The 24,508-nt window shown below is 42.3% G+C and overlaps 1 protein-coding gene across 2 annotated transcripts in view; it reads left to right on the top strand.

The window, feature by feature from the left end:
• SLC8A1 (solute carrier family 8 member A1) overlaps positions 1-24,508 on the top strand; it is a 469,783-nt gene that overhangs the window by 37,818 nt on the left and 407,457 nt on the right. For both annotated transcript variants that reach the window (XM_069769002.1, XM_069769003.1), the window contains exon 2: positions 10,902-12,735. In XM_069769002.1, the coding sequence (XP_069625103.1) occupies positions 10,943-12,735 (1,793 nt within the window). In that variant the 5' untranslated portion in view covers positions 10,902-10,942. The remainder of the gene's footprint in view (positions 1-10,901; positions 12,736-24,508) is intronic.

The following is a 24,508-nucleotide window of genomic DNA, read 5'->3' on the forward strand; positions in this document are numbered from 1 at the left end:
AGCGCCGTGTGCTATTAGTGCGCTTACCTTACCCAAGTCTGGGTGGTTAGTGGCGTCCGCTAGTGTGGCACAGCATACACTTCTGTGCACAATAGTTATCTCTGAAACCCCTATTGTGGTGTCGATCGCAAGAGGTCTACACTAACTGTAATCCTGTGTCCTGGGATAGAGTTCTGTGGTTCCTTGCTTGCGCTCTCTGTGCGGTACCACGACCCTGTGACTTAAAAGGGATCACTTCCTTCACACAGGGTGAAGTTAACCCGTGTGTGTAATCACATTGTACCGCCATATAGTGCCACCATTCACTTAGCAGCAGGTTCTTTCCTGCACGGTGGATCCCGGGTGGCGAACGCACCAATCTTAATAAATATATTCGGTGCGTTCCGCCAACCCTAACAGATACCATGTGCACTCCTTGTTGTGTCTGTGATTAAAGTTAATCTGTCAGCAGGATTTTTCCTATTTAATCTGATAGCAGTATAATGTAGGAGCAGAGAGGCTGATTCCAATGATGTGTCTGTCATGACACAGCTGTCAGGTGACCTGGGACCAGGGGCTCTTTCCCTGTCCCTAACACTAGGGGAGCCTTAGCTCGCCGGGATACTTCTGAAGGTGAAGATGCTGGGGCCTCCACCCTTACCTTATCTCCCGAGTCAGCCCTCCATCTATTCTCTTCCCCCACCCGGGGAAGAAGGACACTATTTTGCACTGCAGTATACCAACCCGACAAACAAGGCTACGCAAACAAGGGTTAACAGAAAACTCCAGGCATGCAAAATATTCACTCACATATAACAGGAATGATATACTCACATATAAGAGGAATGCTTTTGGTTGTGGAGGTAGGGGAATAAACCAAAATAGAGAAGGATAAGGAATTACCACACATACAAACCAAGGAACAGTCACAGATAACTCCTCCAACACTCTCATATGAACACCTTTCCCTCCGAAAGCCATGCAGCAAATGTTAGCTCTGACAAGGATTTGTATCAGAGCCTAGATTATAAAGGGGAAAGGAGTGGCTAACTGAACTCTGGGAGTTCAGAGGTTTCCAACATGGCCCCTGTTCTGCCAGAAGAAATAAACACTATTAAAAGAAAGGAGAAGTGCTTCTTCTCAGCGCCAGAGTAGGAGCAATCAGACGCTGTGGTCTGTCGCGGTAACCCGGTGACAGTGTCACTTACTGGATTGTGTGCTGTAGTTTCAATACAATCAGTGTTTTATCAGGAGGTCATCATTTGAGTGCAATAATGTCAGGCTGAATTGTGTAATCCGGCCCCCCACTTATTGACAGGAAGTTGCCAATCAGTGGTGTGGGCGGGATTTCACAGAGCTCAGCATTCAGAGCACTAGTAGATCTGCAGAAGAGAAAACAGGGATTCTATCAAAACCGCAACAAGCAACCCAGTAAGTGACACCTCGCTCTTTGCCCTTACATCATGCTGCTCTCAGATTACATAGCAAAAATAACTACTGACAGATTCCCTTTAAAATTGCACTGAATATGAGAAGCTTTGTGATTTACTTATCCATGCGTTAAAATCACAGATAAAGCACTGATGGTAAAAACTGATACATGGACCAAAAACTGATCAAGATTGGGTAAAAAACATTGACGAACAACAGTCCATGTTTTTATGTACGAGAAAAATTACACAAGTCTGAATGATGTCTTAATTTGTAACCATCATTTCTAAGCTTAGGCTTTACCTGGACGTATTTCAAGTAAGTCATTGAACTTCTTCATTATTGCTTCACTCAGTTTCATTGTATGAAATAAGCATCCCTTTCCTGTACCAGCGATTTTTACAGATATAGGAGGTTCTTTGATGTCATGTACAAGTAGCATGGTAATTCTGGAGTAATTCTCCTAATTGGCCTTTGATTTAAAAGCACCATATTTCTTCAGTTTTCTACGAGATCCGACTAATTACAGAGGCTAATTAATGCCAAAGGTACAAGTGCACCAGAGCAATCATCATGCTGAAACGTGTGCACCGTTAGGCCTCCCTCTTGTGACTATATTACAGATCTGTGTTGTGTGAATGTATGGCTAATTGGTCTGGAACCAATGAGATCTGCATCGATCTGAAGAATGGGGCCCTGACTATTAGCTCTGTTAGTGGAAAGATGGTCAGAACTCACATACATTTGTATGGGACAGTAGACCGTGTGTCCACTAACAACATAAGACGACAGGACCCTGTTCTCAAGATAGGTCCCACTGGTAGGACTTACAAATATTATAAGGATATCTTGGGTATATGCTATAACTATGTGAGATGGGAATACCCAAAAATAGGTGTAAGGCTTTTCCAATTTGATTATAATTTCCGATTCCTTCCCACTAAGTAGTGGGATCCTCGAAACTGATGACTTAAATATAATTGGTGGCTAAGGATCTTCCAGTTGAAGCTTGGATCACCAGTGCACAAGGGCATGCATCACATTGGCATCTCAAAAATATTCTACAGCTCAATGTCTGCTTTAAAGAGCTTTTCTATTTCAGGACCTGGTAAATGGAAAATAAAATAAATTATACCCTTTATAAGACACACACGACAGGCTTTGTGAAATGTATGCATTGAACACCTTCAGGGACTTGGCCCGCTGCCTGGGCTATGGCCGTGCATTTGAAAGTATATTAAAGGTATCTGAAATTATATAAATATTTTTAAGTTGTCAAAGAACATAATTAAAAGCTTTGCCTTTGCTTTAGCAGAAATGAATGCGTTTGCCCTTTGTGGCGACTTTTAAGAGATTCTAATAGTAACGAAAGGTCAAAAATGTCCAGATATTGTAAAACCTTAGCAAATCTGACGTCTGGCTATACTTAGAAATGGGAGGTGGCGCGGCAGTAATTACTGTGTATGTCATTTTATAGGTAAGGCGGTGGGTGAGACGGGCACTCAGCTTCATTCATTATACAATTAGTTTTCAGATGACAAAACTTTTCTAGGTCACATTTTCTGCTACCCTTCCACCACACCTCTATTAATACGTTCACAAACCTGTCTTATATTTGTAGATTAGATCTGACAGCGTTTTTGCAGGTTACCAGTGTGGAATCCATTAATTCTCACTTATTTGTCTGGGGTCCTTTGCTTTTTTGCTGTAGATCTGGACTCAAGCTATCAAGTCACCGCATCACTATGAGCATAAAATCTAATAACGCATAGGCCGTACGATATACTAGAGCAGAGGCAGGCAGTTAATTTTCTCAAGGGGGCCATATAAAATACCATGACTGTTGTTGAGGGCCGAACCAATTAACCAATTGGCTTAAATTAATTCTTCTCAGTATGCCAGAAGACCATGTTGGTAATTACGATATCCAAATTGGTTCAGATCTATGTCTTTTTTTAAAATGTAGGATAAAAAACTTATCCAAAAAAAGATAAAGAATATATCTATAAAAAGTACGGGACCAAAAATATTCAATTTATGTTATTCTAAAAATTAAAACTGAATTGAATTTGCTGCAAAAATAATTAAAATTTCCCAAACAAATTTGATGCGTTTATTGGCATAATGGCATAAGAAATGTATGCTCAAATAGGGTTTAAAAAAATATTTTCTTAAAAAAAATAAAAAAGTTCAACAGCAACATAAAAAAGGACAAAATGAATCAAACAGAGGAAACACAATCCCAATATTTACATGCCAAGCTGAAAAAAACAAATCTATCTTCAATCCACTGAATGAATATTCAGAGGCATTTAACACCTTTCAACATTTACCCATTAAGTATCTACGGAAATTAAAAAACAATAATAATAATTTAAAAAAATCTATGACAACTTTACACACCTGGAAGGTTTGACTCTTAAAAAAAAATTACAAAAAAACAACAATATTGTTATTCTTCCAGAGGATAAAGGTGGAAGTATTGGAATCATCTCATATATTATGAACAATCCCTTAGACTACTTAATGATGGAGACACATATATAAAATTTAAAGAAGGTCCCATAGAACAATATAAAAAAAGAGTTATAATCCCTTCTGGACATAGGAAAAAAAACATTATTTCCCCTCAAGTATAAGTATATTAATATTTTACATCCATGTATGTATAGCCTTGTTTTATCACATACCCAAGGTACATAAAGATGAAAAAATCCACTAGGGATACCCATAATCTCAGATATTAAGTCTTTAACATCTAATTTATCTGTATATTTGGACAATATTTTACAAATATATGTCCCTTTTTTAGCTTCACGTATTGAAATTCTGGAAATCCTTAAACCTATTCAATGTAAACCCCATTATATCATGGGAACGCTAGACATATCGTCATTATACACAGTACAGTAATTAAAAACCAGAAGAGATGTGAAGCAGTTGAAATGTTATTAAAAACTAGCATAGTGGACCATCAGATCCTTTTTGAACAGATTGACCTCATTAATAAGTCTATCATGTTCATTTAATCCACAACTATTTTAAGAATGAAAATTAATTTTACTTACAGCGCGATGGCACAGCGATGGGGACGATATTCGCACCAAGTTTCGCTAATATTAATGCCGGATGGTGGGAATCTCTAACCATCCCACAGATTGGAAACTATGGTGTGAATCTTGACCGCTGGAAGTGTTTTATGATGTTTATTTCATATTGTCTGGTGGAGAAGAGTCTTTGAATGTGTTTTAACTAATATCAATAAAAATTATTTTAATTTAAATTTCACCTCCAAGAAGCGGTGAATTATTTGGACATCACCATATTTGTGGATGGGGGGTCATTGGCCAAAAAATCACACAGCAAGCCCACAGACAGTAATAGTTTGATTTTTACAGATAGTTGCCACCTGCCAGTGTGGTTGAATAATATCCCCAGAGGACAACTGATGTGCATTAGAAGAAATTGTGCAAAAACAAAAGACTACCATGAGGAGGCTAATAATATGGTAAAAAAAATCACAAAGAAGGGGTGTAATGAAAACTCACTAAAAAGAACGAGGGAGGCTGTAGAAAAGAGAGGCCAGAGCATAGCCGAACCCCACCACCGGCGTGGGCGGAAGCTGGCATGACAATGCGTTGGAGGTAGTAGGGTTGTTTTAGTTATAGAGGGGTGGGCCCGAATTCGGTTGATTTATAGGGACAAGAAGGGGAGGCATCCTGCATTATCCAACTCTAGGGTCAAGAACAGTCTAGCCCGCTCTCCATTAAGTTCTAGCGTTTTGGATTGTTAATAATTTGGGACATTTTCTGTTCCATGGTGGCAATTGGCGGTTGGGGGGTCCATGAAGTCGGTTCTAAATTGGTCTGACGGATCCATTAGGATATGGATTCCTGAACTGGGGGGGACTTGCGGTAATGGAATTTTGGGTTCCTGGAAGTTTAAATGTACAATGGAACCCTGTGGGTTATGCGGCTACTGAGCCAGTGGGGTAATGGCCAGGAGTAATTATGGTTTCTGTTTGGGTAATCACCAGATTTTGGGAGCTTCAAAGACACTACCATTATTATATAAAACTTGAATTTATTATCTGTTTAAATAAAGGCTGCTGTAGCCCACATTATCCAAACTACAATGTCATAGTTTTTATTGGAAAATCACATTTTTGGGGGTCTTGGGGTAGGGAATGGCTATGCAGTTATCTCACTGGAAGACCGACAATACCAGTGTCAAGAATATTGAGAGAAACCTTGTTTGCGACTTCTAAAAATCATAGAAACAAGGTGACGGATAAGAAAAATTATTTTAATATCCGCATTATCACAATACACACAAGATTGTGGGCTACTAAAAAGGATTGTAAGAAAACATTGGTCGATAATCCGTCAGGATAAAATTATGGGAGAATTAGTCCCCCCAACCTAGACTTGATAGATAAGCTAGAAATTTGGCTAGCTACATAGCCCCCACAGTAGTCAAAAAACCACAGGAAGCAGAACATCAGAATAAAGAAATAAATTGTGTTTTTTCCATGAAAAATTGTAAAATGCGTTGTTCTACAAAAAATACAAATCCCACATAGGCATTCACTACAACAAAATCACAGTAGGTGCCGCAGTAAAGGTGTTATTTAGGCTACTTTCACACATCAGGTTTTCTGTTTCAGGCACAATCCGGCTAATGTTGTAAAAAATGGATCCGTTGCAAATAGTGAAAAAATTGATGCAATGGATCTGTTTTTCTGGTGGATCCAGTTTTTATTTTTAACATGGAGCTTACAGTGAGTTTCGAGAGAGAGAGAGACCCCAGAACGGAAAATATGCATGATTTCAATGGAAAATGCTTGGAAAATCAGATCCGCACGCCGGATTGATTGTTTCACATCTCCTTTTCACGCGCTTTTGGCCGGTTCCATCACTTTGCGCTTTTTTTGCCAGACAAAAAAACTATCCTCTGGACGTTTTCTCCATCTACTGGAAACGACTATTTAGACGGACCCGGAAAAAAACAGATGAAACGTCTGCCCATCAGTTGCAATCCGGCGCTAATGCAAGTCTATGAGAAAAAAATGGATCCGGCGTAAAAAAAAAGGATCCTTTTTTTCTAAACTTGCCGTATTGTGCCTGAAACAGAAAACCTGATGTGTGAAAGTAGCCTTAGTGTATTAAATGCCCCTGTGAAAAGATATATGTGGGAGGAACAAAAAGTGAATTGCGTGTAAGATTGAAGGAACACACATATAATATCACACGCAAATATGCAGGACACCCGTTATCCAAACATTATAAATTAGTGCATGGCGGGAAATTAACCCCTTTCCGACATCGGGTGTACATTTACGCAGATGTCGGACTCCCTCCCCTTGATGTGGGCTCCGGCTCACAGCATAGTGCGGTGTTTTCTTAGTGGATAGCCCGGATCAGCTTGACCGGCGGTCACGCTGGGTTACTCTGGCACCACAGTCTTGGACTTACTTTACTAAATACAGATAGCGCGGTTTAAACCATGTTCTAATTCTAATTTGTAATCTTCAACGTGCTCTCTCACATGTGATTGCTCCATGTATAGACTGAAACAGAATTTTATGAATTTGCATCTCTGACTCAGAGGGATAAGAGCTAAGGCAAACTCATTGACCTCATGACCTATGATGTATATATACATCATAGGTGGTATGCCTGCACTCCATGCGGGCTCCGGCACTGAGCCTGCATTTTTTCCAGCACATGTCAGCTTATTTCATCAGCTGACATGTGCCCCTAATGTCCACAGGTGGAATCTCTGACAGCGGCATTTAACATGCTCGCACCGAAAGCACGTCACAAACCCTGCCCACAGGCGCACGTGTCACTTTACCGCGGGTCGCCGATGGGTTGGCATGACAACCTGGGGTCTGCAGGGGACCCCTGTGGTTGTCATTGCCTGATATTAAAAAATAAAAATGATATAAAAGTTCAAATCACCCCCCGCCCATTCAAAATAAAGCAATAGGAAAAAGAAAACATACACATCTCTCATCTCCCAAGATCTTGGTGCCGAGATCTCCATCTGTGCATGCGCCGCCCCCAGCAGCCATTTTCCCGGAGTCCACCGCATAGGAAACCATGTAAGTGCGGGGGCTCTGGGCTTTCACAAAATGTTGCCAGAGCCCCCGCAGCGGTGCAATGCACATCTGAACACCCCCTCCTCCTCATCCTGCAGCAACGCTCCACTCTTGCCTCCTCCAGCAGCGACCCTGGGACTCCGCTCCACCACGGCCGGTGTTGTATATCCGAATTATAAGACTCATCCCCATTTTCCTCCCAAATTCTGGGGAAAAAAGTGTGTCTTACTATCCGAAAAATACGGTATATACAGTACATGTATATTTATACATTCTTTTCTCCATCTCCTCCTCACCTGTGCAGCGATTCTTTCATGCAGGGAGAACTTGCTGAACTGTGTCTGCCTCTGTCTCCTCCTACCGTCATCCCCCTAGTTTCTCCATAGAACTTTATGAGCACCAACTGCCATCTCCTATTTCAGTAATGGGAAAGTCTGTCTTCACTGAAAACAGATTTTACCTGTAAATTGACAGTATTGAGAGTTAAAGATCAGTTCAAGAGGAGAAATTAGCAGATTTTTATGATAAGAAATCTTACAAAGTTGCTCGCTTTCATGTGTTCTACTGATCTCTGAAATTAAAACGATTACTCTTTAACCTCAGAGCATGTATTTTGTGTCCGCTTTGCTCTGGCTAAGCTCTTAAGCCCTGATTCATTAAAGTGTTTGTGCCAGAAATATAGATAAAACTTTCAATATGTTTGTAAGACATTACCCAATTCACTCCAGTTTTGGCCAACTCTGCCAAAGGGGACAGAGATGGGACTGGATAGGGTGTGGCGATGGCTGCCCATATAATTCATGACCAAGTGTGGCATACATTGCGCCAGAAATATTCTTTGTGTATCTGAATGGAGTAAGGTTTCTAGTGAGGTGCAGGCAGGCGTTTTGTAATTGTAGGAGGCCCCTAATTGTCAGGTGCTTCTTATGCCACCACACTCTTTCATTAAGATGACCATAAGTGGGGATATGTGGCATTAGGGTCAAGTCTGCAGACTTGTGAATCAGCACATTGCACGTACTGGTGATGTGAGGATTGTCTGGGACCAACCGTGTGACCGAAAGTATGCGATTTGCATATATGCGGTCACGTGCCAACTAGATGTGCATAGCCTCGAGAGGTCAGACACGTCTAGTCTGAATGTGGTTGAATGTATGCAAATCAAATACTTAGGGTCACATGACCACCTGCTCCCTGCACTGGCACAGGAGAAACCTCACAGTGTGCAGTGCATAGAGTGACTGCAGACTTGTACCCTAAGGCAGGACAACCCCTTTAAGGAATCGGGGCCTTTTTGTCCCAGTTATCTTAGGCTTTTCTAAAAGGCATTGTCCACGTTGGATAATTTCTTATTGCTCATGCTGGAAAAGTCTCCAAACATTAATCTAATTGCAGGCAATCATGTGTATACTGTGCAGGAACCCAGCGGCAGAATATATTAAACACCACAACTACTGGTGAAAAAAATTATTACACAGCGCCAAATGAAATCACTCAGCTTCTCCTCTATTTACTCCCTACTGCAGTATTAATATATTTTTTTAACTTTTTTTTATGTCACTTTAGTAAAAAAAAATTTAGAATTCTAGTTTTCACTCTGTACATAGTTTCACAAAAGGCTGACTTTTCCTGTTCTACAGAGATCTCTTTGCCGGTGTTCTTTTTATTCATCCCAGGATTACACTGAAAAGTAGCACACCGCTGATTTTAAGCTGAAAATAGACAATTTAGTTTTGACAATATGTGATGAGTAGAACTCGGTTCCATGCTTAGTTCAGTGACCTCTGCATAGGTTACTGAGCATGTGCAAAATACTTTACCATAGGTTACTGAGCATGTGCAAAATACTCTACCATAGAAGTCCTATTAGCATGTGGCTGCTATACACAGCATATCTCTGAACTGATGTCAACAGTCCAGGAAATATTTTGGCCACCATAATCTTGTACAGAAAATATAAACATTTTATAATTAATGAACACATTAATAAGATCATGATATTTCAAATACTCCCTGTATTTTCGAACAGTAACATTTTCCCTAACCACAAAATTTAATTGTGGTTGATAGCTTAATCACTCTTCATGATGACAAGTACACAGAGGGAAATGCTAAAGTACTTTTCTAGTCTCGACATGAACGCTTTGCTGTCTTTTAATGTAACTCACTTTGCAGTTGATTTTCGATACATAAATTGAGTAAAAAAACTCAATAACAATTTATTATGGCATATTTACTGTACCTTTTATACATTTATATAGAGCACATAGCAAAACCCACCTCTCTAAAATTCTTCTTGGCCTTATTACTAGAGATTCAAGGCCCTGTGTATTCATATATTCAATGGATATAAAAGTCTATACACCCCTATTAAAGTGGCAAGCTTTGTCATGTAAAAAAAAACATACCAAGAAAATTATTTCAGAACCTTTTCCATTTTAATGTCCATTGAGAAACAAACTGAAATAATTTTGACGGGAAAAATAAAAATAACAAAACTAAAATAATTGGGTTGCTTACAGTGAACCTGTCACCAAGTTTGGCCGATAAGAGATACGGCCATCACCTGAGCGTGCTGAGCTGTCAGTGTGTTGATTGACAGCTCAACTATCCAATTTGAGACTGAGAGGCATCTGCTGTCTCCAAGTGTTTGTTATCCCTGGTGATTGCCATGCTACTTAACTGAGCTGTTTCTTCCAGACCTCTGCCAGACATACAGTACATTCCACTTTTGTGGTTTGTTACCTCTGTGCCAAGTTCTCGATGTTGATCTTTTGGTGCCTGACCTTGGACCTTGTTCTGACCATCCGTCTGTTTAACTCCTTCAGCTCTGATCTGCTATCCTCCTGGTATTCTGACCTCGGAACGTTACCTGACTATGCCTTGTTCTCTTCCTTCTGTTTATGAAGCACTCTCCTGACTTCTGACCTTGGACTTCTTGACTATCCTGACTCACGGCTTGGCCGTGAAAAGTGACTCGCGTCACAAGTAGACTATTCATTCAATCCTGTTTGTATTTATAAAGAGGTTGAAGAAATTATAATAGTAGGACGTCAGCATATTTAGTAAACTTTTTTTTTCATTATTATTATTTTATTGCTTAAAATGAATTATTGGTATGGTGATGTCCTTCTACTTTTTACTTCTTTGCTAGGTATGGACTGTTTTGCTTGATGAACTTTATCATTTGGTCAGTGCATTGTTTTGCTTTCTTTTTAAAAGGGTCAACATCATGCAATAAATCCTATAAGATGAAACTTAGATGGTAATATTTTGTCGAGAGGCTCATATTATTTCAAGCAAGATTTTAACTTTTTGTGGTTTTGATACCTGAATATGTCAATAATGATGATGAATTGTAACACACTATTTCTTCTTCTCATTTCAGATTGCTAGGCAACTGGAAATTTGCCACGGTTAGCCATTATCATGATGGGAACAAGGAAAGTATCAATCTTCCCTCCTGGATTCTATCTACTTATTTTTGTGCCTCTTTTGTGCCATGTGGGAACTATATATGGCGAAACCACTCCTTCCCCTTACAATGAAACAAGTGATCCTTGCACTGGTTCCTATTATTGTAAAGAAGGAGTCATTTTACCAATCTGGTTGCCACAAAACCCTTCATATGGTGATAAAATTGCAAGAGCTACAGTATATTTTGTGGCCATGGTCTACATGTTCCTAGGTGTATCAATCATAGCTGATCGTTTCATGTCCTCTATTGAAGTAATTACATCTCAAGAAAAAGAGATAACCATCAAGAAGCCAAATGGTGAAACTACAAAGACAACAGTGAGGATATGGAATGAGACTGTGTCCAACTTGACCCTTATGGCTCTTGGTTCTTCTGCTCCCGAAATTCTTCTTTCTGTGATTGAAGTATGTGGCCATAACTTTCAGGCTGGGGACCTTGGTCCTAGCACAATTGTAGGCAGTGCTGCATTTAATATGTTTATTATTATTGCTCTTTGCGTCTATGTAGTACCTGATGGAGAAACCAGAAGGATTAAACATCTTAGAGTATTCTTTGTCACCGCAGCTTGGAGCATCTTTGCCTATACTTGGCTGTATATGATCTTGTCCGTTTTTTCACCTGGTATTGTCGAAGTTTGGGAAAGTTTGCTCACTTTTTTCTTCTTTCCTATTTGTGTGGTGTTTGCTTGGGTCGCAGACAGGAGGTTGCTGTTTTACAAATACGTCTATAAGAGGTATCGGGCTGGAAAGCAGAGAGGAATGATCATTGAAACAGAAGGAGACAGACCATCGTCCAAAGCTGACATTGAGATGGATGGTAAGGCTCTCAACTCCCACACAGAGAACTTCCTTGATGGCTCTTTAGTTCTTGAAGTTGATGAGAAGGACCAAGATGATGAGGAGGCAAGACGAGATATGGCTCGGATTTTGAAGGAACTAAAACAAAAACACCCTGAGAAAGAAATGGAACAGTTGATTGAGCTAGCTAACTATCAAGTTTTGAGCCAGCAGCAAAAAAGCAGAGCATTCTATCGCATCCAAGCTACACGATTGATGACTGGTGCTGGCAATATTTTAAAAAGGCATGCAGCAGATCAGGCAAGGAAAGCAGTCAGTATGCATGAGGTTAATAATGACATTATAGAAAATGATCCAGTTAGCAAGATTTACTTTGAACAAGCAACTTACCAATGCCTAGAGAACTGTGGAACAGTGGCACTAACAATTATTCGTCGGGGTGGTGATTTAACCAACACAGTTTTTGTAGACTTCAGAACAGAAGATGGCACAGCAAATGCAGGATCAGATTATGAATTTACTGAAGGAATGGTTGTATTTAAGCCTGGAGAGACACAAAAAGAGATTCGAGTTGGCATTATTGATGATGACATTTTTGAAGAAGATGAAAACTTTTTGGTCCATCTGAGCAATGTTCGAGTTAACGCTGAAACCACAGAAGTAAATTTTGAGTCAAATCATGTAACCTCACTTGCATGTCTCGGGTCACCTACAACAGCCACAGTGACAATCTTTGATGATGATCATGCTGGTATCTTTACCTTCGAGGAACCAATTAGCCACGTTAGTGAGAGCGTTGGTGTCATGGAAGTGAAAGTTCTGAGAACCTCTGGCGCTCGAGGAACTGTTATTGTACCCTATAAAACTGCTGAGGGCACAGCAAGAGGAGGTGGCGAAGACTTCGAAGATACATGTGGACAACTGGAGTTCCAAAATGATGAGATTGTGTAAGTACCATTTCTAAAGTACTCCTTTTATCAAGACTTTATAGTACAACCTTAAAGTACAACTATACTAAAGATATTTCAATTGATATGTTGTCGGATATGGTGAATGCACCTTTTAAAGAAGATTTTGTCAAAAACAGATTTGTCATATGGAACCATCAGAGTATAGACAGCTTAGGAATGAACAAACTGTCTCTCCAGATTACCCCATAAACATATGTAGATTACATGAGGACTTGTTTTACTCTATCATGGGGATTAGCGTAACTTCTAGTAGAACATAAGATCAGGTGATCTTGAAATACAAGAATCACAATCCTATATTTCCCTGAAAATATACATGAGGAGATTCTGCATGACTGAGACATTAGACTTTTAGTGCTGAAAAGGGCAAATTAAGACTTTTTTTTATGTTTATGGGCAATTCAGTGCTCTAGTCTGAAGGATTTGTGCGGGTCCTTAATGTCAGAATATTGTGCTGCAAGGAGTATTGGGATATATTTGATGCCATGAAACATCTAGTTCTGAAATTAATGATGATCCATTTTGGATTGTTGATATTTGAAGTGACTTTCAGTTTTGGTGGCCGATTTGTAAGATCTATAGTATTTAGTGGCGCTGTATCCGCAAGAAACAAACCATGTGTTCTAATCCTGGTCAATGACTTTATAGTGTTACTTTATGAAACTCTGATTATAGACAGTGTTTAATATTATATAAGTCACGGAGCTCAAATAACACATTCTCCATAAAGCGCACCATCGGGGCTTTTTGTACTGTAACACCGCCATTGTTTGCTAATGTCAACTGTGGTTTTCAATGCATGAAGCTCTGTAAATATTTACCAGGCAGGAATGGAAGATAAGCATGAGATGATAAGTCATCATCATATCACTTGCTTGCTCATATGCTCATTTAATCTTTGTGGCATACTCTTCAGTCTGCAGCCATTTTGTACATGTAAAGACAAGGTTTTCCAATAAATGAAGCTGTAATTTCCCTACAATTTCACTCCTTATATTCTGCATACACGTAATAGTCAGCGGTTTGAGCCGTTGTTCTATCAGCCCTTGCTTTGCTCCATTATTCGTTACACGTGCAGTGTACTTAGGTGTAAATAAGTGCCGTAGAGTAACACGCTGAGCGGCAGCAGTGGCATTCTCCGCTCTACCTTGTTAGTGAGCGCTGGCTGCCACCGCGTTGCTTGGAGCTACAGATTGAAATATAATTATTTATTAAACGCGGTTCTCTATGCAATGGAAAAGAGCATGTTATGTCCACAGTGCAGACAGCACAGTTAACACTTAGCTCTATGTGTTTGACGGTTCCTTCTCACAGACATTCACTCCGGAGCAGTTCGGATTTTTAGTAATAGGATCCGTTATGAAATTTTCTTTTGTCCTTACCCCGATGTCCACAAACCTATTGATTCCATAAGGACCATTTTTTTTTAGATATCAGTTGTGACCGTTGTATGGAGGGGTCGGCAGAACACAAACAAAAGAGGGTCGTCGTCCAAGAACAATACAGTATATGGACCCTTTCCAGTTCAACAGCTCTGAATGCACCATTCCACCTGCTTTAGAAGTGATAGTGGCCCCCTTAGAAGTGATAGTGGCCCCCTACCTCTTGGGCTCCTGTGCAGCTGCCCAGGTTGCACCAATAGTAACATTGTAACATAGTTATTAAGGTTGGAGGAAGATAAGTCCATCTAATTCAACCCATAGCTTAACCTAACATGCCCTAACATGTTCATCCAGAGGAAGGCAAAAAAAAACCATGTGGCAAAGAGTAAGCTCCACACTGGGGAAAAAAATCCCTTCCCGACTCCACATACGGCAATCAGACTAGTTCCCTGGATCAACACCCTAACAAAGAATCTAGTGTATATACCCTGTAACATTATACTTTTCAAGAAAGGCATCCAGTCCCCTCTTAAATATAAGTAATGAATCACTCATTACAACATCATACGGCAGAGAGTTCCATAGTCTCACTGCTCTTACAGTAAAGAATCTGCGTCTGTTATTATGCTTAAACCTTCTTTCCTCCAGACGTAGAGGATGCCCCCTTGTCCCTGTCTCAGGTCTATGATTGAAAAGATCATCAGAAAGGTCCTTGTACTGTCCCCTCATATATTTATACATTAAAATAAGATCATCCCTTAGTCTGCGTTTTTCCAAATTAAATAGCCCCAAGTGTAATAACCTATCTTGGTATTGCAGACCCCCCAGTCCTCTAATAACCTTGGTCGCTCTTCTCTGCACCTGCTCTAGTTCAGCTATGTCTTTCTTATACATCGGAGACCAGAACTGTACACAGTATTCTAAGTGTGGTCGAACTAGTGACTTGTATAGAGGTAAAATTATGTTCTCCTCATGAGCATCTATGCCTCTTTTAATACATCCCATTATTTTATTTGCCTTTGTAGCAGCTGCGTGACACTGGCCACTGAATATGAGTTTGTCATCCACCCATACACCCAAGTCTTTTTCGTTGACGGTTTTGCCCAGAGTTTTAGAATTAAGCACATAGTTATACATCTTATTACTTCTACCCAAGTGCATGACATTACATTTATCCCCATTAAAGCTCATTTGCCATTTATCAGCCCAAGCTTCTAGTTTACATAAATCATCCTGTAATATAAAATTGTCCTCCTCTGTATTGATTACCCTGCAGAGTTTAGTGTCATCTGCAAATATTGAAATTCTACTCTGAATGCCCCCTACAAGGTCATTAATAAATATTGTCTGTATTAAAATATTATGTAAAGCCATATACTTTGTCTATGACTATTGAAAAAGGGTTAGAAAACTTACCAGTTCTGCTCATTGAAGAGGATCGATCTCTTTTCCTTAGGACTCATTCACACATCAGTTTTTCACATATTTTTGTCATGGATTGCACTTGTACCTATGAAAGTCTATGGGGCTGTTCACATGTCCGTGATTTTTTGCGGTTTACGTGATCCGTACAAAATGGCATAGACATGCCCAATATTGATCGAGTGTCGGATCAAACTCCGTAATAAAAGTCTTTGGGTCGGAGAGAAAGCTATAAACTTAAATGCAGAGGGGCAATAATGGGCACGTGACACAAGCCCCGAGGCACACTCATGTCCTGCCAGGATGGGGAGGTAAGTGGAGATATATTCATGTAGTTCGCATGTGGCTTTCTCTAGGTCTTACTTTATACATGACTTTAATCCTTTAGTCCCATATGGGAATTTTTTTATAAAGCCGTGAAATGACATCATCAGACCTGTTTATTATTGTTGTCCTGAGTTACAACAGGCGGATCCCCTCTAGGCACAAGTAACATCCATTGAAGAGATCACAGATGACCTGTGTTGTATCCCAAAAAATTGGAAGAAAACACTGACACGTGATATTAATTTAGTGGTTACAAATCGCAAAAGGAAGCCAGAAAGCCGAGGCGCTGCATGAAGAAGTCAATACATAAAGTTATTGCAGATGTGAACAGCCCTTTAAGGCTTTGACACTTGAAAGTATTTGGAGGGAACCTAAACAGAGGAATTTTGCAATGTTCAGGCGATAGTTTAGTATCAGGTACTTGTATTCAACATCATATTATTCTCATTATTGCTTGGTGATCACATTACAGGATTTACAATTTTTCGACAGGGATTGGTGGCCTACTGCTCCTTCAGTTTCCTAGAGCTATATGTGATCTTCCTGATGGAGCAGAACAAGACGAGATACAGATGCTTTCATGACTCAGTAAACGCGAGCACAGAAAATCTGAAAATGACAGCATGTTGGTAGTGTAACCTACTGTACAAAACGCTTTGTCAATTGAATTTGCTTTCCTGCCTGACTTGATCATCGGACACAAACATGGTGATTTCCTGCTGCCGTCTTTCATCATGGCTCTTGTCTGATGTTCTGTGCACGCTAGTGTTTGCTGCATGTTACCTCTGTATTGTTACTGCATCTACAACATTTATGGAGAAGGAAGAAGAGGCGATAACCACCAAGTGCATCTAGAAAGTAGAGCCTTAACTTAGTGACCTGCTGCTTTAGAAGGTGCAGTGAGGCAGAAGGGTGCCTGTGCACAGTATGGAGGCGCCTGTGTACAGTATAGAGGCACCTGTGTACAGTATAGAGGCGCCTGTGTACAGTATAGAGGTGCCTGTGCACAGTATGGAGGCGCCTGTGTACAGTATAGAGGCACCTGTGTACAGTATAGAGGCGCCTGTGTACAGTATGGAGGCGCCTGTGTACAGTATAGAGGCACCTGTGTACAGTATAGAGGCGCCTGTGTACAGTATAGAGGCGCCTGTGTACAGTATGGAGGCGCCTGTGTACAGTATGGAGGCGCCTGTGTACAGTATAGAGGCGCCTGTGTACAGTATAGAGGCGCCTGTGTACAGTATAGAGGTGCCTGTGCACAGTATAGAGACGCCTGTGTACAGTATGGAGGCGCCTGTGTACAGTATAGAGGCGCCTGTGTACAGTATAGAGGCGCCTGTGTACAGTATAGAGGCGCCTGTGTACAGTATGGAGGCGCCTGTGTACAGTATGGAGGCGCCTGTGTACAGTATAGAGACACCTGTGTACAGTATAGAGGCACCTGTGTACAGTATGGAGGCGCCTGTGTACAGTATGGAGGCGCCTGTGTACAGTATGGAGGCGCGTGTGTACAGTATGGAGGCGCGTGTGTACAGTATGGAGGCACCTGTGTACAGTATAGAGGCACCTGTGTACAGTATAAAGGCGCCTGTGTACAGTATAAAGACGCCTGTGTACAGTATAGAGGCGCCTGTGTACAGTATAGAGGCGCCTGTGTACAGTATAGAGACGCCAGTGTACAGTATAGAGGCGCCTGTGTACAGTATAGAGGCGCCTGTGTACAGTATAGAGGCGCCTGTGTACAGTATAGAGGCGCCTGTGTACAGTATAGACGCGCCTGTGTACAGTATAGAGACGCCTGTGTACAGTATGGAGACGCCTGCGTACAGTATAAAGATGCCTGTGTACAGTATAGAGGCACCTGTGTACAGTATAAAGGCACCTGTGTACAGTATAAAGACGCCTGTGTACAGTATAGAGGCACCTGTGTACAGTATAGAGGCGCCTGTGTACAGTATAGAGGCGCCTGTGTACAGTATAGAGACGCCAGTGTACAGTATAGAGGCGCCTGTGTACAGTATAGAGGCGCCTGTGTACAGTATAGAGGTGCCTGTGTACAGTATAGAGGCGCCTGTGTACAGTATAGACGCGCCTGTGTACAGTATAGACGCGCCTGTGTACAGTATAGAGACGCCTGTGTACAGTATAGAGACGCATGTGTACAGTATAGAGGCGCCTGTGTATAGTATAGAGGCACCTGTGTACAGTATAGAGGCACCTGTGTATAGTATAGACGCGCCTGTGTACAGTATTGAGACGCCTGTGTACAGTATAGAGGCGCCTGTGTACAGTATAGAGACGCCTGTGTACAGTATAGATGCGCCTGTGTACAGTATGGAGGTATCTATGTACATTATAGAGGCGCCTGTGTACAGTATAGAGGCGCCTGTGTACAGTATAGAGACGCCTGTGTACAGTATAGATGCGCCTGTGTACAGTATGGAGGTATCTATGTACATTATAGAGGCGCCTGTGTACAGTATAGAGGCGCCTGTGTACAGTATAGAGGCGCCTGTGTACAGTATAGAGGCGCCTGTGTACAGTATAGAGACGCCTGTGTACAGTATAGAGACGCCTGTGTACAGTATAGAGACGCCTGTGTACAGTATAGAGGCACCTGTGTATAGTATAGAGGCACCTGTGTACAGTATAGAGGCGCCTGTGTACAGTATTGAGACGCCTGTGTACAGTATAGAGGCGCCTGTGTACAGTATAGAGACGCCTGTGTACAGTATAGAGACGCCTGTGTACAGTATAGAGGCGCCTGTGTACAGTATAGAGGCGCCTGTGTACAGTATAGAGGCGCCTGTGTACAGTATAGAGGCGCCTGTGTACAGTATAGAGACGCCTGTGTACAGTATAGAGGCGCCTGTGTACAGTATAGAGGCGCCTGTGTACAGTATAGATGCGCCTGTGTACAGTATGGAGGCGCCTGTGTACAGTATAGAGGCGCCTGTGTACAGTATAGAGGCGCCTGTGTATAGTATAGAGGCGCCTGTGTACAGTATAGAAGCGCCTGTGTATAGTATAGACGCGCCTGTGTACAGTATAGAGACGCCTGTGTACAGTATAGAGGCGCCTGTGTACAGTATAGAGACGCCTGTGTACAGTATAGAGGCGCCTGTGTACAGTATAGAGGCGCCTGTGTACAGTATAGAGGCGCCTGTGTACAGTATAGAGGCGCCTGTGTACAGTATAGAGGCGCCTGTGTACAGTATAGAGACGCCTGTGTACAGTATAGAGGTGCCTGTGTACAGTATAGAGACGCCTGTGTACAGTATAGAGGCGCCTGTGTACAGTATAGAGGCGCCTGTGTACAGTATAGAGGCGCCTGTGTACAGTATAGAGGCGCCTGTGTACAGTATAGAGGCGCCTGTGTACAGTATGGAGGCGCCTGTTTACAGTATGGAGGCGCCTGTGTATAGTATGGAGGCGCCTGTGTATAATATAGAGGCACGTATGTACAATATAGAGGCACATGTGTACAGTATAGAGGTATTTGTGTACAATATAGAGGCCTCTGTGTACAGTATAGAGGTGCCTGTGAACAACTTCTGTAATGGAGTGCAGAGCAGGGAAGAAAACATGGTGTGAACTCAGCCTAAAGGTACCGTTACACTAAACGACTTACCAACAATCACGACCAGCGATACGACCTGGCCGTGATCGTTGGTAAGTCGTTGTGTGGTCGCTGAGGAGCTGTCACACAGCTCCACACTCTCCAGCGACCAACGATCAGGGGAACGACTTCGGCATCGTTGAAACTGTCTTCAACAATGCCGAAGTCCCCCTGCAGCACCCGGGTAACCAGGGTAAACATCAGGTTACTAAGTGCAGGGCCGCGCTTTGTAACCCGATATTTACCCTGGTTACCATTGTAAAAGTAAAAAAAAAAAACTACATACTCACATTCCGATGTCTGTGACGTCACCGCTGTGCTCTGCTTTACGGCCGGCGCTGACAGTGCAGGGAAGCTGACGGCGGGAGACGTGACAGACATCAGAATGTGAGTATGTACAGTTTTTTTTTTCAACTTTTACAATGGTAACCAGGGTAAATATCGGGTTACTAAGCACGGCCCTGCGCTTAGTAACCCGATATTTACCCTGGTTACAAGTGAACACATCGCTGGATCGGCGTCACACACACGCCGATCCAGCGATGACAGCGGGTGATCAGCGACCAAAAAAAGGTCCTGATCATTCCCCAGCGACCAACGATCTCCCAGCAGGGGCCTGATCGTTGGTCGCTGTCACACATAAGGAGATCGTTAGCAAGATCGTTGCTACGTCACAAAAAGCGTGACGTTGCAACGATATCGTTATGTGTGAAGGTACCTTAAGATCTTTCCTAGACAGCAATACGAAGCTAACCAAAAAGGTAAATTAAGGAGCCGTGAAAAAGCAGCTCAGGTCAGTCTTAGCAAAACGGACTACCAACTCACTGAGGTGTCAGGTTACAGCTCCAATTATACTCAGCGAAGAGACGTGGGGAAAACAATTGACAATTAGACACAGGCAGATCAAGCTGCATCTTCAAGTAACTGTTTTACCTCACTACAGTGCTGGATTCACAGCCACACAGCTCAGTGCTGCTGGGAAATGTCCTTCCTACTTCTGCTTTTCTGTAACTGTCTTAAACAGGGAAAGAAGAGCAGAAATCCCTCTGTTTCTATGTATTGGAGACATTATAGCAGCCAGTCTCTATTAACCCTGCTGTTCTGTTCGGTCTGGGGAGACCTATTTTGAACTTTGGTATTTTTTGGGGTGTTCAAGATGCGGTTCTGAAACTTGTGGTTGATTGACTTAAATGAGGATGGGTCGGTCGGCCACGGGTTTCAGAGCCGCATCTTGAATATTTTAAAGAATATTGAAGTTCAAAGTCGGTCATTTTTGACCAACAGAACAGCAGGGTTAACCAGTTCAGAAAGAAGTGCAAATTAGAGAAAGAACTTGCAGATGGGAAAACTGATGAAAATTCTGGATACAAGTCATATGTTAGCCCGATATAGTGTTATTTCGCATGCAAACACCCATGATGGCTTATTAAGAAAAGTTACGTGAAAGGACAGTTACCTTTTAACAGTTTCACAATAGGCCCTTAGGGGGACGTTATACTGTAAAGAAACAGATATGAAGGTAAAATCGCTTGCGTTCTTTGTGTAGCTGAAAAAAGACAATATTATGAGGCAAATATATCTTGCTCGTCATCTTCGCATGTTATCCAGGGATAGCGAGGTTCTCTCAGAACTGATTTTTTGTTTTTTGCTTCTCTGTCTACAATCTGAGGCGACATTGTGTAAATTTTGATCAATGTGGCCTACTTAGCATGCCTGTGAGGCGATGTAAGTGAGCATGCTCCGAAGACATTATGCTGAAAGACGAAAGGGGAAAAAAAAAGCATCTTGTGGTGCGAGGCACAATCTTAAAATCATACGGCTCAACTGGAGCATGTCCGCAGAAAGGAACATGAAGGCAAATGCGTGCTCAGAGGCACAGAACATTTTGCCCCCAAAAATCATTCATGTCATGTTCTTCTGCCACGGTTCCTTGTCATGACTTTCCCCGGCACGGAGATATCCTTAATGAAGGCATCCGACAGATTTTTGTTCCATTTTTTTTTCCTGCCTGTGATTGTTTTCTGACATTGTAGTGTAGAGCTAGCTTTGTCCAGATGTCGTATATAGATATAAGGCAGGAGGAAGCCATTGTAAACCGGCTTATGCTGAGCGTGACCTTGACAATTCAGCTTTGGATAGTTTGAGTTGCGCTCTAATTATTTCCATTTAATCAATATGCACCTTTCCTGCCTCAGGATAAGGTTTTTAAATAAATAATGTGGCCGTGTTTTCTGTGGGGAGCGGCGCACGAGTCGGCCTGATGGCATGCTTTGGAATGCATGCTGTGCTTCATTATCTTGTAAAATGTGCTGCATTGCCCTGAACCAGGCCCAGAGCATTGAAGTGTGGAGATATATAGGTCAGCGCCATATCATTTGGCCTTTTTATAATTTAGCATTTAGTGAAGGAGATGTACCCCTATCACCGCAATGAACCGTTCACCGAATAACAATAGAGTTCTCTATTAAAGATATTAATGATATCATCTGCATTTTCCTTAAAAATAAAAATCAGGCTGTATATTAAATTAGAAAATTTCATTTGATGCTACAATGGCGTTTAATGACATAGGTTAAATCCTCTTTGACCCCCCCTGGGGTAAACTTATATGTTTTAAGATTAACGTTTTATTACTCTTCTCAGCTTTAGAGATGGATGTGCCAGTCACCGGCAAGCTGCTTAAGGAGCTATTACGGGCTCATTTATCCAAGGGGCTTTTTATTTCACCTTAATTCAATATCTGTGCTTTTCCTGTTCTGTGTGCATGGTTTTATCGATTTAATATTGAGGAAAGCAAGAATAGATTTTTCTTCCATGTCACAAGCTTAACAACAAGTGCATGCGTGGATATTCATGGGCTGGTACTTCAGGACCTGAAGGAGAATGGAGTGTAGACTTCTCCGCTATTTTGAGGTCATCTTATTATCTATTATTGCGCACACTGTGTATTAAGAGATAGGTGCAGAGAATGTTTCCTAATAATTCATTAGGGAGCCTCTAAGACTCTCTTGTGAACACATTATGTGAGTGGATCACCCCCACGTAAGGGCAATGGGGTACTCGGTACCGGGTCCTTCAGTTCCCTCAGCGAGGATGTCACGGTGGCCCGACCCGGACCGTGGCCCTATGAGGGGCGCCCAATAAAAGGCAGAGTTCGTAGATAACGGTAGTGTTCGTGACGCCACCTGTGGTATTCGGTCAGAGTGACCGACGCTGCTTAGGGGTCCGCTGGGGTGATGGAATGGCAGCTAGATGGTATACCTTCCCACAGGTGAAGTATATCTCCAGAGATTCCCAAAAGTGTAGATGATGATGGTGGATGGTGCAAGGCACGGTGAATAACGAGGACACAATGGGTGCAGTCTCTTTACCTTTACTGAAGGCTTCAGCATCCACAGTCCAGAGTGCCGGATGACAGGGTAGGCAGAGTCCGGCCGGTCTGATGGCAATTCCAGAGTCCCCTTATCCAGGTGGAAATCAGTAGCCTTCCCCTTGCGCACAGTAACGTAGTAGGTCCCTACTTGCATTAGCTACCATAAGGTCCTCACTGTTGTTACTTCTCCCTCTCTGTCCCCCAGATGGATAGGACAAACCCGTATGACGGTGGTGGGCTGAGGCTATTTTATAGGGACCCTAGTGACGCCCCTACTCCGCGATTGCCACTGTGTCTGCTTAGGTGTTTAGGTCGGACAGCCAACTTGGAATCGACTGCCCTGCCGGTCTCTGAAGTAAAGCGTAGAGTCTATTGCTTCCTTGGTGTTCCGGCCACCGGATCTGCGCTTCAGATGGAGGCAGCCTGCTTCTAGCTGGTCTCCCGCTGATATTTCACTCCTGTTGCTATGACTTCTGTGCTCACTCACTACAGCACACTTCCCTTCTTGTCCTCTCTTAGGAGGCTGCCGCATGGGTTGCAGGCGCAGCTCCGTGTCCTTCTTTCCCACTGAGCCGCTGATGTTCTTCCTTTTTCCTCTGTCTGCCTGACAGGAAATCCCTGGGCCGATCCCAGTCTGTTTCTCTCCCTCTCCTTCTCCTTCCGACTCCTAGCTCACTCTCCCTTCAACTCCCTAGCTTCCTAACGAACCCACCAGTTTTACCCTATGTGAGGAGTGGCCTAATAGATAGAACCCTTAGCTCCCCCTGGTGGACTGGCGTGTGAAGTGTGTGTGTGGTTGTAATACCTGGCAAGGTGAACTCCTTTGGTGCCATGAGACGTAACATCACTCCCCCCTGGTGGGAGAACGACATTACTGCAACGACCAGGACTCTGGGGTGCTGCACTAGCACATAGCTAAGCATCTCCTAGAGGAGTTTGGGTGACTGGCCACTAACCAAAAAAGAGGACCATACCGGTGCCAATCACTTGTGTGTAGTGACCTTTACTCACCATCGCCACCAACAGTGTCCGCTCACAAACTGTGCAAGAGATTGCGGTTAGCAGTCCTTAATGCTGCAGGTGGCGACAGGGATGGAGGACTGAAATATTAGTAATGAAAAATCGAAATGGCATACTTGACCACAGGTACATCGACATATGTAAATCAACCTTGCTTAAAATTTGCTTTGAGGTTCCTCAGTGATCCACTCAATGGGAAAAGTGTCTACTGTGTACCTGTATGACATACCATTTCAGACTATGACTAGTCTACATGTCAGCCCTATCATACTTGGTAAAAAGGATTTCTCACAACTGAATCTTTGAATGCAGTGTCAGACTGTCCCACCAGGGTACCAGAGAAACCCCAATGGGCCCTACCTCTGCCATAATAATGGGGCTTATTGATTCAGTATGGATTTGGAGATGACTTTGGGGCCAACCCTTAGTTACTAAGGGTACATTTCTTATGAGATGATCATAAACAGTCTGTAAAACTTTGTGGATATACGTCCTGTGCAAATAAAAGTAAATGTGTACTGTATGTGTCTTGTATAGATGGTTGGAAGCCCACAGTATCATTTCTTCTGGTGGGCCCAAGGAACCCAAGTATAACACTGTCTAGAT

Source organism: Ranitomeya imitator, chromosome 5, assembly GCF_032444005.1.
Source record: "Ranitomeya imitator isolate aRanImi1 chromosome 5, aRanImi1.pri, whole genome shotgun sequence".
In the NCBI taxonomy this organism is placed as follows: Eukaryota; Metazoa; Chordata; class Amphibia; order Anura; family Dendrobatidae; genus Ranitomeya; species Ranitomeya imitator.